Source organism: Cynocephalus volans, chromosome 18 (assembly GCF_027409185.1).
Source record: "Cynocephalus volans isolate mCynVol1 chromosome 18, mCynVol1.pri, whole genome shotgun sequence".
Taxonomy (NCBI): domain Eukaryota; kingdom Metazoa; phylum Chordata; class Mammalia; order Dermoptera; family Cynocephalidae; genus Cynocephalus; species Cynocephalus volans.
This window is the reverse complement of record NC_084477.1, coordinates 12,359,882-12,375,904: the sequence shown is the minus strand read 5'-3', so window position 1 is coordinate 12,375,904 and position 16,023 is coordinate 12,359,882. Positions and strand designations below refer to the sequence as shown.

Genomic DNA, 16,023 nt, shown 5'->3' with positions numbered 1-16,023 from the left:
AAACGACAAGTTCTGCCACATTTAATTTTGGGGTAAAACAAAACCGGGCCCTTGGATTGTATTTGGTTATCTCTGATAGATGAAGTAATGAGCTGTTATAAATCGAGATTTTTAACTGCACTTATTTTTTTTAATGCTCTTGACTACAGATTTGCATGTCTCCTGCACTCCAAACACTGGAGCTTCGTAGTCGAGACAGTGAAGCTAAGGAGCTTCACTTGGCAAACGTGACTTTTCTAGCACCACTCACCCCAGAGTCAGTTCTGTGTGTTTCTGAGAACTCACGTAGCTGAAGTCCATGTTCCTGGCACCTGCTTCTGGACAGCCATGCAGGGTGGGCACTCACTTTCCACACATTTTCCCCAATGTGGGGCTTTAGGAATGTACAGCAGCTGGCAGAATTTGTGTTTTTTCACACTTTCTTGCATCTAATTTTATAAATTGCCAAAGCGGATTTGAGCACTTTGCTTTATAGGTTTTGAGACCATGTTGGGGTAATTTCCATAATAAAACTTTAGTGTATTGATAGAGATGTTCCAAGTTCCATTCCATTTACAGGAAAAACTAAAGATTAAAAAATTAAGTTATTTCTACAAAAGCCACAATGAATAAACTGAGGAATAGGTATATATGTGTATGCATGTATATATATGTGTATGTGTGTGTGTGTGTGTGTGTGTGTGTATACATATATTTACAAGAGTACTTCAAAAAGTACTTGGAAAAATAGGATTGAGAGAGAATACGAATCCTTCCGTGAACTGTTTGAATTACTCTCATGGAAGGATTCATATTATCTTTTAATTGTATTTTTCATGAACTTTTAAAGTACCCTCATATATATGCACACATACACATATATACGTACAAAGAACTTTTAAGTTCTTTGTATTATATTTTTTGAGAAATGATAGTTTCTGAATATAATTAGTTAATGCTGTATTTGGTTTCTAGTATTATGTTTAATATTTGATGCTCTTAAATTTAATAATTAAAATTTATATTTCATATGAATTGCCTGAGTTTGGATATTAATGTTTTAGTTATTTAAAATTCAGTGGGGCAATTTTCTTCAGAATAATTTCCAGTTGACTGACACTTAACTTCTCTTCCACAGAGAAGAGTTTCTATGAAAATTGTTCAGACAGGATTTTCATGTGCTCTTGAACCTTTTCAGAATAACAGTAGATTCAGATAGTCTCCATTTGTCTGCAAAGAGTACTGTTTAATACATGGGGGGCCTGTACTGAGCTACAGTTTCTGCATTCTTCTTACTGATTGTAATAATACTTTGGTGTGCTATGTCTAACTTCCTACTTACTGTATATTCTTGCTTTCCTATGTTATATCTAACTATAATTTCCTGTTTAAAAAAACTTTTTGAGGTATTCCATACATACAGTAAAGAACACAAATCTTCAGAACAACTCGATGAACTTCTACATACGTAGACAGCCATTCATCATTGCTCAGGCCGTGACAGAGAACATTTTGAACATCTCAGAAGCCTCCCTTGTGCCGTTTCCCAAATCATAACTCTCTTTAAAAGAACCATGCATAGATTTCCATTACCATGGATCAATTTTGCCTGTTCTTGAACTCGTACTTTTCCTTTCAAATATATAATTTAAGGGTTTATGGTTATATGGTTTGTTTATGGGTAATATGGCTTGCTGAGCCTATTGAGGAGAAGAACAGGACTCTACCATTCGTTTCATCTCTATGTGATCCATTTAGGCATTGTGTTTTAAGTCTCTTAGCCTTTAAATGCAATTATTTTTATTTCTAGCAGGGATTTATTGGAGACCCACTATGTGTTTTTACCTGAAAAGTGTGCTTTTGCACATTCTTTACATTATAATAGGGTTTATTGTTAGTATTGCTTGAAATTTACTATGGCATTTACCTGTAAAATGACTTAAACTTCACTAGGCCTTTATTCATCAAACCTATTGTGATGCAGGCTTGCTAGATTATCAGAATCTTTACGTCTGAGTGTTTAAACTCTACGCATTACAGTTATAGCTTCGCTGTAGATTAGGCTGAGAATCAGAAAACTTAGGTCTAAATCCTATTTTTGTAAGTTAACCAGATGAACAGTTTGGACAAGGGACTTACATTCCCTGAACCTTCATTATTTTCATTTGTATAGTAGGTGAAAATAACTACTCTGCTACTCAGAGATCCATTTTGTATGTTAAATCTAATGTAAGATAGAGAATACTGAACCTACTATGTAAACAGTAGCCTTACAGCTCTCACATGGAAGGGATTTCTAGTCTTACTTATTAAGTCTGTTACATTTTATTTATTAGATTTATCTAAATCTTATTATTAGATCGTATTTAGATCAAATTACACACAAATTAAATAGGGAAAATTAAATTAATAACTTAGTTATTTAAAATATGTGTACAATGAAGCCTGTATAATGGACCCATTTCCAGAATGAATCAGAAGAGGTATAACCCCAGTATTTATTTTTTGATTGATTTGTAATGCCGTTGTGGATTTTCCTAAAGAGAGACACTCAATAGCATATAATCAGTGGCTGTTTTTATAAAGTCTTATTACTCTTATTTCCTTTTATCCTATCTTTATGTTATATCATTTTCCTGCATTCTGGCAAGAAATAAACTGATCACGAAAATGTGCTGAGGGGTCTTTAGAAAGTTTATGGAACGATTCACATTATCTTTAGTTCTATTCTTTCATGAACTTTTTGAAGTACCCACATATTTACTGTACTCTCTTAATTAGAAATTTTTTCATGACCTAACCTAAGAATAAACTAAGACAGAGATGAAAGTTGAGGTTCAAAGAAATACTTGAGTTTTATGATGCTGAGCAGAAGTAAAGTTATAGAAATGTATAGAAAAAAAAAAGAAAACAGCATCTTGTTTAAACATCTAGTATAAGCACCTTGTTTGCATTCCGAAACACTTGCAGTGGTTGTTAAGTTGTGCACGCGTGTACATGGAAATTCGGTCAGACCGAATTTGATGAGTAGGACCCAGGCAGGTTGACATTAGATAAGGATCCCATTTGCTATTTTCAAGGACCCAGTGACTAAAGAAATATCGCTTTTATTCCCACTACTTCCCCTGCGCTTTTGCTAACTGGAAATTCTGATTACTACTTTCACAGTAGTTAGAGGCTCTGTAAGTCCTCCATTACAGCCTATTTAAACCTTTCAGTCATTTTTAGAGGAAGCAGAATGTGATAACTAACACTCCAATAGTGATGGTGGCACAGATGTGTTCATATTAGGGCTCGTAAGGGCTTTATTTTTACATGTGAAAATCAATCTAATGCCTTAAATGTATTCATTCGGTAAACATTTATTGTGTGTCTGCCATGTGCAAGGCATTCTCTTGGGATGTAAGGATAGAAAAATGAACATTTCTTTATCTCTCCACTACTGCACCGAGGCCAATTGACAAGCACCTCCCACCTGTACTACTGCAAAGAGCATCCTAAACGTTCATTCTCTCTGAATCTCCTCTCGCCTCTCTAAACTGTGCTCCGTAGTGATCGTACCTTCCCCAGACACCAGTGTCTCATGTCACACTCCTGCATACTGAGTGGCTTCTCATTTCTTTGGAATAGAGATCAGAATTAGTGTTTCATACTCCATCCCCTGTGTACCACTCCATCCTCACTTCGCAGCATCTTCTCTCTTGTCACTGTCGTGCTTCCCTGTCCGCCTCTCTGCTTTGGGAATATGTCACATTCCTTTCTGCCCAGGGTTTTTGTCATGCTCTCATTACTGCCTGGGACGGGAGCCCTACATGTAACACTTGTCTCCTCTGTCCCTCACACCCATAATGAAGCAAACTACCCATTCTTCCGATTTCAACCCAAATATTACTCTCTCAGGAAAGCCTTCCCTGATCTCCCTGGTAAACTCCCCCTCCTGCTATAACAACCTTCTCCGGCTCTGCGTACCTCCTTCATGTGCGCTTACTGGACTCACAGCTCCCTCTCACACAGAACTCTCAGCTCGTGAGGGCTTGTTGCTGTACCCTCAGTGCCTACCTAGCAGGAAGCCTTGCATGTTGTAGGTGTTTTATGAATATCAGATGAATGAATGAATAAACCAACCAGGTGCTGCCTTCAGGGAGCATACAGTCTAATAGAAAAGATAGATAAGTGAGCAGACACGACAGTGAGATAAGTGCTATGAATTTGGACGTGTTCTTACTTCACTAATAACCCAAGTTTTACTTTTTTTTTTTTTTTTTGCTTAAGAGATTATTCAGAAAAAAATGTAATATCCAATTATTTTACAGTTTATGAGAATCATGTTTTTTTATTCCTTAAGAGGTCCATGAAAATACTTAGAGCACTTAGATTGAAAAGGAAGCAACACATAATTAATGACATTTCAAATAACAAAGATCATCGAACTCAGCTAACAGTGATCCTTTCAGTTCTAGGAATTATTTGAGAAAGCTGGCACAAAATGTTTATCGTTTGTAGGCTTCTTTTACTTTTCAATTTTCTGGTGAATTTTAATGTTCTACTTGTAGTAAAACACTGAATCTGCGAGACACTCCTCAGAGTTACTGCAGAATTTCTGAATCAATAGCGTGATTGACATCTCTGATTATAGTGACCTGGAAAGCCTTAAGATGGGCAATACCCAGGTTGCCCTTATTTTATTCAAAAGCCTTACGTCACTCTGTACCTCTTCCAAGACTAACCATTATTTTAGGCTTCTTACACATGCTAATGGGATTGATGCTTTTGCTTGGTCTGTAAATTAAAATGTTGAAGACTCAATATGTTTCTGTGTTCCTTAGGGTTCCATTCCCCCATTTTTTACATTGAAGTGTTTCCATTGAAAGTTGCACTGCATCTCATATGGGTATACTGAAATGTAAAGATTCATGAAGCTCACAGTTTGTTGCTTTATCAGTCGCAGAAATCTTGTATTCCCAATATACATTTCCATTTGACACACAGAACTTCTCCGGCTACTGGTGCTGTTTCCTGCTTTTCTTACTCACATCCCACAGTCATTCCACAAATATTTAATCAAGTGCCTGCCGTATGTCAGACACTATTCTAGGAGCCAGAAACAAAGTGCACAAAAATCCCAGCCTCTTGAGCTGATGTGAAAGGAAGTTTAAAATGACCCTGGCCACTCTTGTGGAAAAGGACATGAGGTAAACAGTGCTGAGGACAAGCTTTGATAATCTGTGATAGGAGATAGCAGAGAGGAAGAGAAAGGGACAGAAAAAGAATTGTGTGTTTCAGGAAAAGAGGGAGGGACTAGCGGCTCTGATGGGGCATCTAGTAATAGTTGCATGAGACACACACACTTCATTGTATCCCTTCTTCTTCATGGACCTTCTCTTTCAAACTTTCTATTCTCCATTTTCTTTATCTTCTGTGTCTCCAGACACTGGAGGCCCTGGGACCTTTTTACTTCTCTACGTATACTCATGATGGCTAATTTCATTCAGATCCATGATTTTAAAAATCATCTCTATGTTTATGAGGCTCAGGTGTATAGCTCTGGCTCAGGTATCTTCCCTGCACTGCAGATTTTTATATTGATGGCCTATTCCACGTCTCTACCTGAATCACTAGTAGGCCCAACACACACAGCACGTTCAAAGCATGACTCCCTCCAACTCCTCCTCCCGGGTTCTGCTGCTCCCTTGCTCTCTCCAGACCATTAAGTGGCACCACCATCCCCCCAGTGGCTCAGGCAAAAGATCTTGGAGTTATCCTTGACGCCTTCCTAACCCATCACATGTTCAGTACATAGGTAATATCCTTAAAATATATCTTTATTTTTTTACCGCTAATATCCTACTCTGAATTTGCCATCATCAGCCAACTGATTCATTTCCTGCAGTAGCTTCCTAACTAACTTCCACTCTTGCTTTTCCAGAGTTTCCCACATTGTGAACCAATCCTTTTAAGATATGAACCACATCATATTCCATCCTGCTGAAATCCTAAGAATGTCTTCCTACTGCACCTAAACAGAAAAAATGCTCTTGCTGCAAGGCTCCAGAACCTGGCCTTCGCCCTTTCTCTCATATCCTGCTTCCTTCCCCTCAATCTGCCCACCTCAGCCGCTTTGACTTCCTGGCCTGCAGCCCACGCTCGTTGTTTGCCTCAGAGCCTTTGCATGTGCTGTTCCCTCTGCTGGGGCCCTCCTCCCAGACACAGGCTTGCTTTGTTTTTTCATGTCATTCAGATTTCTGCTCAAATGCCACCTCGGGAAGGGACTCCCGACCATTCATTCACCCTAGTACTCTATGCAGCTGCTCTCATCCCTACTCCCTGCTATGTATATTTTTATTGTGGTCTGATATTGTGTTATATGCATATTTATTTATTTATTCTGCTTAATGGTTCCTTATCTATATCCCCCCTTAAAATGCAAGTCCCACGAGGACGGTATTTTGTTTATTACTGAAAATTTGAGAGTGCTTTGTATTTAATATGTATTTATTGAGTGAATGAATAATTAAATGAATGACATTTCTGAGGGCTACAGTAGAAGCCTTACGAGTGGCACCTGCCAATAGATGGGGAAATAAATTTTGTTTTCCTGCTCGTTTATTATTACCAGAAATTCTGAGATTTGAAGCACAAGATGGATAGAACGTTTTCTTAAAGAGCTCAGAGTCTCAGTAATAAATACCATATTTTTTTCTTATTTGTATCATATCAATAAGCTGGCTTGACTATGTTCTAAGATGATTATTAATTTCCATGTATATTTAAGTAATTTATTTTAGGGTACTTTTTTGTACAAAGAATATAACATAATCAAATGTTATAAAACTTATATTGAAATAGGAGTTGTCAACCTCAGGACCCAGGAGCAGAGGTGTGTGTGTGTGTGTGTGTGTGTGTGTGTGTGTGTGTGTGTGTGTGTGTGTGTGTGTGTGTGTGTGTGTGTGTGTGTGTGTGTGTGTGTGTGTGTGTGTGTGTGTGTGTGTGTGTGTGTGTGTGTGTGTGTGTGTGTGTGTGTGTGTGTGTCACACGCACATGTGCGTGTCTAAAATGAAAGTACAGAATAAGAAACTGATAACATCAAACTATACTGTAAGTGGTCAAATTACTTTGTTACTTTGGATTCACTATTTTATTTATTTGCTTTTCTGTATTCCTGTCACAAAGAAATAGTGCTTTTATCACTCATATTTCTGTGTTTCCTGATAAAATATGCCAATCAAAATGAGTGCATTTCATGTTACTTTCAAGAAGTGTTACTCCCATTTCAAATATCCCATAAGAGTGTTATTTAACTTCTTCAGCTTCTGATGTTCTTTTTACACAGTGGTTTGATGCTTCTATCTGCCAGAAACCAACAACATTTAGTCAGATTAATTTATCTTAATGCAATTCAATTCAGGAAAATTAATTCATCTTAATGCAGTCACATGAAATACGATAGCAGAGATACTTGGGTAATTAAAATGGAATTAAAATTTTTAGACTTTTAGCCCTCCCCATTTCATAAAGGATATGAGATGACTTAAAAAGTTTCCATGCAATATTTAAAAATAAAATGAACTAATATGGGGAGGGGAACGTGTCTGAAGAATCTGGTTAACCCTTTTTTAGCCTGGTGCAGTGCTTTTGAACGCTTCTTGAGCATGTCAGCTATTTGATGAGACATGCTTTACTGCTTTTCTACTTACATTTGCATAACCACTTTTAAGCAGAAAAACTGCATGATTTTAAACTTGATTATTAAAAAGTATTTTTAATTGAGTTATTATTGAGTTGTGCCATTGACTAATTTTTGCAACACAAGTATTACAAAAAGAAGAGCATTGAAAAGTTCTCAGGGCCGTTGATACAGCATTTTGTTTCCTCTTTAGGAAATGATGCCACCTCAATTGTCAACTGTCTTCATATTTTGGGTCAGACTTTGGATGCAAGGTAAATGGGTACATTTTTAATCTAAGTAAATTAATATAATAATGATATATGTAAGAATGTTAAGAAGGACCTAGTGTCTTGATCTTATTGTTTACATTTGTAATAAAAACTTTAATGCAGGTGAAAAGAAAACCTTTTATAAATTACTAATGCAATAACAGTTTACTTTTATGATCATATATAAATTGTTATTTAATTTCAAGTAGCAGAAATCACAAGTAGGGATATAACTGAGGGTTATATTTGTAATGTATCATGTGAAGAAAAAATAGGAAACTGACAGTTCCAGAGGTCTTACTAGCTTCCAGGCATGGTACTTGTGCTCAACCTTCATAACATTTAGCTTTATAGGCAACATAAGAGTTTTATTCTCATTTTATGGATGAGTAAAGTGATGGTTATGATTGCATAGTAAGCATGTAGGTAGACTAATTCCGAAGGTTCTGCACTTTCTACTCTACCCTACCATTAACTTGACCAGAAACCCAGCACCCAGCATGTCAACCAAGTGCAAAATCAATTTAGTTAGCATGATTAATTCATCCTTTAAGCCATACATTTAGTTCATATATATTATCCAGGAAAAATCTATGTAAAAGTTCCTAAATGTCTCCTAAAGAGAATATTCTGTGATACTCTTCGATTACCCATTTTTGTATTTAATATTATATACCTTTATTTACTGCAAGAAATAGTGGTATCAGGATGTCACTTCTATGTAATGTTCAGCCATCAGAGGCTTTTTTAGAAAAGACTTTATTGCTACTCCTTAAAGCACAAAAATATCTGTATCATTTGGTGAGTTGGTTTAGCTGGCGTTAAATTTGTCTTTCACACCCATGGCCTCAGGAAACATTCTAGATCTGTTCGATTTGTGATTAACTAAACTGGGTCAGAAGCTGTGTTTTGTTCATTATAAAATAAGTTCTCAAAATTTGAAACCAAATGGAAAACATAAAGCATTAGCACAGCCTTTTGCTCCAGGGTTCTAATTAAGTTGACTATAAAAGCATTTGGGAAAGGTTATTTATAGAGCAATATTTCAGTAACTTTAAGTGTATTGAAAAAAAGTATTTTAGAGTTCATTGTTTAAATGTAATTGACTAGGTGGGTACTATACTGGAGGAATATAAACTGCGTTTTATTTGTATTCCATTTGCTCCAGTGGAAAGGTGTGAGTCCTCCTTTATTTACTTCCTAGGACTGTGATGAAGACTGGTCTGGAGAGTGTTAAAAGTGCACTGAGAGCTTTTCTGGACAACGCTGCAGAGGATCTGGAGAAGACAATGGAAAATCTTAAGCAGGGCCAGTTCACCCACACCCGAAACCAACCCAAAGGGGTGACTCAGATAATCAATTACACCACGGTGGCACTGTTGCCGATGCTGTCATCATTATTTGAACACATTGGCCAACATCAGTTTGGAGAAGATCTAATATGTATGTAAATCTATTACTTAGAGTTCCAATATTGAAATAGTAGAATCAGAAATTGTAAAAGCCATTATGTTGGTTATTCAAACACTGCTTATACATTAAGATGCCTTTTTTAAAAAAACATAACATTATAGGTTGACATTTGAGCTATAGAAACCATTCTTTTAGAAACAGATCTCTGAATCACATGGGCAATAATTTCTGCATTGTTAAAGTACAGGTTACAAATTTTACTATTTCTACACTGCTGCTGTTCTAACGCAGTTGGATGATGTGACGTGCAAAATTAAATGTTTTCAAATTATTTCTGAGTCAATGCAGATTGTTTCCATAAGCTATACTACCAACTAATGTGAAGGCTAATTAGACACAGTCAATGTCTAAATAACTGGTCTCTTGTGGTAGCTGAAATATCTTCTGTTTAGAAGTTTTGGTCGATTTTCATGGGGGATTTAATCAGCTGTTTTTGGTTGGAATTCTGTAGTTATTAAAAATACCCACAGAATGCTCAAGATTAAGTGGAAAAAATAAAACATGAGCTGTAACTTCCCGCTGTCCTGCTGATATGACCCTGAGCCAAGATCCCTGCCTTTGTTGAGCAGCCCCACCGACTCGGACTTGGACCCATGGGTTCCCCAGGTGATGAGCAACTCTGTGTAAAACCACTGAGCTATTCAAGGAATGCCACAGCTACCAGTTGCAAAACCTCTATCTTACCCAGTAGGAATATTTACTCTCAGGAGAGTATATGGAAACCAGTCTGAGGACGAGGATTATTTCTCCGTCATGGAGGATTAAGGAAATGATAGCAGAGTTGGAATTAGAAATTCAAGATTCTTAGATTCCCTTGCCTTTTAAACATACCTTATGGGAATAATCAATCATCCATAAGGTTTTATTTGATTTTCTAGCATCAAAAACTATCAGAGTGACTTATGTCAGGTCATTTGAGAAATAACTAACAGATTGTATCCTCCATTATTCTCATCAACATTCATTTGTGAGTTACGGTAAAAGATACAGCCTTTGCATACCTTTATGTATGGTAAAGGTACAGTTCTTACATACCTTTGGAACAAGAGTCAAAATCTTCCTATATTCCCACTCCCCACCAGACATTCTTGTGCTTAATTTTATTCTTGAAGAAATCCTTTATTCTTATATCTAGAGAAAAATTATGAAGAAATTGTTTCTGAGAATGTTCTCATTAATCCCAGCGTGTTCTTTAGGTGTTTTCAGTTTCCTAAAGAATTTTGACAAACAGTTTTTGTATTTCATTTTATAAATGTTATTTTGCTTTTTCAAAGCATTCAAATATTAAAATGCCTTTGATATGGAATTCTGTTTTTAGCCTAAACTTTTCTCTAGACGATGTATAAATAAGTGTTGTTTGTTTCAAGTGAGATTCTCTTTTTCCTTAGTGGAAGATGTGCAGGTGTCTTGTTATAGAATTCTGACTAGCTTATATGCTTTGGGAACCAGCAAGAGTATTTATGTGGAGAGGTAAGATTTTTAAAGTTTAACTTTATATTAGTAGCTGTTTTAAGTCTTATAACTATTTATTTCAAGAGTCTTCATTTTATAACTTTTTCCTTAGTTATAAACTAAACAAGATTGACCTATTAAATTTTGAGGGAGTAATTAGACAATCTTTAAGTGAAATAAGAATTGATATAACAAAAGACAGTGGAGTTATATATAAAAAAAAAGTAAAGCAATATGGTAAAGACCACACTTAAAATAAGTTTAAACTTAAGAATGTTTATGGGTCTTATGAAAGAATCTGCTAATACAGGTTCTCATTTTATACCAGAAATACAAAGTAAGCACAAATATATGCAGTTATTAAAACCAGTTTTATTCTTTCATGTTCTCAAGTTTCAGGAAGGAGTGGTTAACAGTGTCAAAAGATGTGGACAGGTAAAGTAAGAAAAGAAGTCCCTATTGAACTGAAAGTAAGAGATCACTGGCAACTTCAGAAAGAAATTCCTGTGAACTGGAGAAGAAAGACAGCAGTTTTTTAAAAGGCTAGACTAAATAAAAGACATTCTGATAGAAGATTTAATATTGAATAGATGTAAATTCTCTCCAGATTAATTACTAATTGCACACAGTTCCAAACAGAAATTTGCTTTTTATTGACCTTGACAAAAAATAAATACATAAATAAACCCATGAGACTTGCCAATGAAATTTGGAGAGAAATAAAAGAGTAATAAAATGGTACTCATTTGGTCTGCCAAGTATTAAAACTTATAAAGCTACAATAATTAAAAGAGCACGACCATTACTTTCAAATAGGAAATTAGATCCATGGAAAAGGATAATTGAGTTCACTCTGAATATTATTAAATTTTTATCTTCGTTTTTAACTAAATGCCATTTTCATACAGTTTTTATGGTTACAAAATATTTTATACTAAAAAGTGTTGTAATTTCTTGAAATGTTACTTTATTTTTGACATGTAGGCTTTCTCTTTTTCACCTACAAATAATGCTAGATCTGTGTTTATAGATTCCTATATATACTTATGCTTATTTCCTTAATTATATTCTAAGAATTTGGAATTCTAGGTTAAAAGGTATGCACACATTAGATTATGATATTCATTTTACTATCTTTTCAGAAAATTGATTCAATTTACACACATTTTATAAGCAAGTGCTCATTTTCTCATGTTTTTTCTCATTTCTGATTACATTTTTTTTGCTATTTGCAAATGTAATAATTAAAAATGAGATCTCACTTTTATTTTCAAATGTTTTTCCCTAATTACCAGTTATTTGCTATTTTTTCATGTTTACTTTGTCATTTTTATTTCTTTATTTTATGAATTTCCTTTACTCATCTGTTGTCTATTTTTCTATTAATGTGTTATTGTTTTGTAATGCTCTTGTTTATTAAAATGATTAACTTCTTGCCTATTATTTCTCTTGTTTTTATGAGTTTTATCATTTTTGTACCTTTATTGTTCTTATATATAAAACACTATATGCCAATAGTGTTTTATGACTTGGGAATTTTGACAAATTCTATATAATCATATCTATCACTTATTTCATATATATTCCTTTCTCTTAGTTGTGTGATTTTAAGAAGTTTATACTATACTTTTAGCAGGTAAAAATTCAAATGTTTATTCTCCTGGGTTTTTCATACTTTCAGTTATTTAGATTTAGCTTTTTAATCTTATTGTTCATTCACTAAATATTTATCAAATGCCAGATGCTGGTATACAACAGTGAACAAAATAGTTTCCTACCCTCACAGATCTTATGTCTGACAGAGGAAACGAAAGCAAAACATACAAGTGAACTGATAAATGTAACAGTGGCATGTTATATAACGTGTTCTGTGAATAAGCAGAGAATATAGAGAATGATGTATTCGGTAATATATCTTCTAGAAAGTGACTGTTTAAGCTCATAACTTTCTTCCATGCAACAGAAAACAGGTAGGAGATAAATCAGGTGTAGACAGGTGTGTCCAGTAGCTTCTGTTTTCTCAGTGAAGTACAACTTGAGTCCTTGGCCAAATGATGGCTGAAAAAAATGGTTTGAGAAGTTTGAGGGAAGTAGGGAATATCTGAAATGACCATCTCTGGGGTAAGAAGGGAATTTACTAGAAAAAGTTCTGAATTTCATTTCTTTTTGGTATTATGTAGGATTCAAATTCATTTTTTAAATCATCAACCGCATGTAGAATAGTCATTTATTAAATATTTAATTTATCCTCTGACTTAATATAAAGCCTTCATCATATATTAAGTAGCATGTTTACTAAGTTATGTCTCTAGAATTTCTGTTCTGTTCTGTTATTTGATTTTTGATGATTAAACCAGTACCATGTAGCCTGACTTGTTAGTATTTCATAATCTATTTTCGTGTCTGGTGGTTCACCCTCTCGTACTTTCTTGTTGCTGTTACTTTTGTTTTTGTTGTTGCTTTTCTTGCCCATATATTATTCTTGACAAAATTTGGGATCATTTTGTTAGATTCTAAAGAAAAAGATATTTAAAGTTTTGCTTTTAGGTTTTCCCCCCTTTTTTGCAGTTAATTTTTCAATTACAAAGTGATTTGGAAAGAACATAAAAATAAAATTTCAAAGGTGAGTGGAAGATATTTTGAAAAATGAAAAAGTTACACTGTAGATCTTTTAACACAAGTCATACAAAAGAAAAATTGATATTTCCATAGTACCAACACAAATTATCAGAATTGGCCTTAGAATAACTAATCGAACCAGAATTTTAAAGTGAATTGTTAATGAAATAAAATAACTAGTCCAATAAGTTATAAGGGGATACATGAACTTTGGGATGATACATGAACTATTTTATGCTATTAAATTTTTTTAAAAAAATATGTAATTGACCAAATTTTGTGTATTTATGGGGTACAATGTGGTATTTTGATTTATGTCCACATGGTAGAATGATTAAATCGAGCTAGTTAGCATATTTACCACTTCACATACTTATCATTTTTGTGCTGAGAATATTTAAAGTTACTCTCTTAGCAATTTTGAAATATCTGAGTACAATACATTCTTGTTAACTACGGTAACCATGCTGGGCAACAGATCTTTGAGCTTACTCCTATCTATCTGAATCTTAGACCAACATCTCCACCCTCTCTGTCGCCCCACCCCCAGCCTCTGGCAGCGCTCATTCTACTCTCTGCTTCTATGAGTTTGACTTTTTTGAATTCCACGTATAAGTGAGATCATGCAGTATTTGTCTCTCTGTTAGGCTATTAAATTATTAAAGAAATTATTTCTCATTATTTTAAAACATTTATTGACCCTGTACTTTGTGCCAGAAGTTTTACAATTCTGCATTCCTATTTTTAGGTAGGAAAGGCAAGGCTTACAACAAAGTGAGACATTTTCCTGCAGTCACACGAGTGTTAGGATTAGGACTGCAACTCTGAAGAGAAGCCCGTGCTCTTTGTAATTACTTGATGCCCTACATCATTTTTAATAATGAAGTATTACTAAGTGTTTGAATTGAACTCTATTTTATTTAATGTCGTCTGTGAAAGGGCATTTTCCCCTGCCCGACTAGATATCTAGTCATTTTTAATTAAAATGTTAGAAAATCAGACGTCATTAATTTTAAGTATTATATTGAAATTTAAATCTGTCTCCTAAGAGAATTATGTAATGTTGGCTTCATTAGGCCATTTTACCGACTTCTAAAATATTTACATAAAGTCTTTAATGGAGTTCATAGTATGCTGAAATCACTTTCATATCGTTGTGTATTTAATAAACAATGTAATATGCCAGCAAAGCCTTGGATTCAGAGAGAGAATTTATATCAGTGGCAAGGGGAGCCTTGGTTCACCACCGGCTCTTAACCAGTAGATCATGACTGCTTAAACACCTTCCTTCTCTTGAAAATGATAAATCATGTTTAAGTGTTATCGATATCTGTTAGCATTTAGTATGTCTTAGCATTTCACAGCTATCTTGAAATTACTTTTATATGATAAATTTGCAGAAAACGTATTAGTGTAATAGTGCTTTATTTAAAAATTTTTCTCAACCACTTATTCACATGTTTTCTCAATGGATCATTCTGTTAAAAAAGAAAAATAGGGAAAAAAGAGAAAGGGATAGAAAAGGAAAAGCAAAAAAAGTGCAGCTTTGTGGGGAAGTGACAGCTCTTTTCTTGTTATTTTAGTCTGTGTACTATTTTTAATTTCTCTTTTGCTAGTAGATAAATTATTTTTATTTTTTTTTAGTGACAGAGATTTTGCTGTTGAAAAATGATGTTTTGCAATATGCTGATTGGATCTGAGAGTTAATTTTGTTAGTAGCAATATTATTGTCCCTCTTTTAGGTTAAGCTACCAATTTTAATGTAATTTCTCCAGTCACTCACTTGAAGACATAAAAAATAAGCATTTTTCACTTATAGGCAACGTTCTGCATTAGGAGAATGTCTAGCTGCCTTTGCTGGTGCCTTTCCTGTAGCGTTTCTGGAAACTCATCTCGACAAACATAACATTTACTCCATCTACAACACTAAGTCTTCACGGGAGAGAGCAGGTAACAAACGCAGAGGCGTGTGCGGTGTTTGTGAAATGAAGCTGAGACTTAATGTTGTTTATTGTACTTGCCCACGGTGATTTTTACTGAGCTGTTTCGGTTTACTATCTCCAGTGTTCTTTTTTATTAAGTGCTGTTGTTTGATATTACATTTTTTGGAATGCCAAATATGAGGATACTTTAAAAAATCTTTTGATTCTGTTTTTTCCACAGCCTTTTTGAAGTACCCTCGTACTGTTCCCCTACTGTTTCTGAAAGAAAATTTGTTCAATTTCTTCTATGTTAATGAACCACAGACAAATTAACACTCTTGAGAATAAGACAAAATAATCGGCAAACATGGAAAAAAATAGGTCAATCTGATTTTTTATTCAGTTATCTCTTACAGTTAGTCAGCAAGGGACATGGCTTTATTGTTCATTATATCTATGGATTGTACCTTTCATTGGTATTTGTTTAGATATTTCTGCCTTATTAGGACAGTTTTATTCCCTGTGATTTTTTTAATAGTGTGGTCCAATTTTTATCATTTAAAACATTTAAAAACATAAATTTGAGACACAGTTAACAACTTTACTTTGCACCTGGCCCTAGCATGGGTATCGCTGAGATTCA

At 34.6% G+C, this 16,023-nt stretch overlaps 1 protein-coding gene across 1 annotated transcript in view; it reads left to right on the top strand.

Moving 5' to 3' along the window:
* Positions 1-16,023, top strand: part of RYR2 (ryanodine receptor 2) — a 448,094-nt gene that overhangs the window by 327,959 nt on the left and 104,112 nt on the right. Inside the window, exons 64-67 of the mRNA XM_063082911.1 lie at positions 7,857-7,917; positions 9,119-9,357; positions 10,776-10,857; positions 15,278-15,408. Coding sequence (XP_062938981.1) covers positions 7,857-7,917; positions 9,119-9,357; positions 10,776-10,857; positions 15,278-15,408 — 513 coding nt within the window. The remainder of the gene's footprint in view (positions 1-7,856; positions 7,918-9,118; positions 9,358-10,775; positions 10,858-15,277; positions 15,409-16,023) is intronic.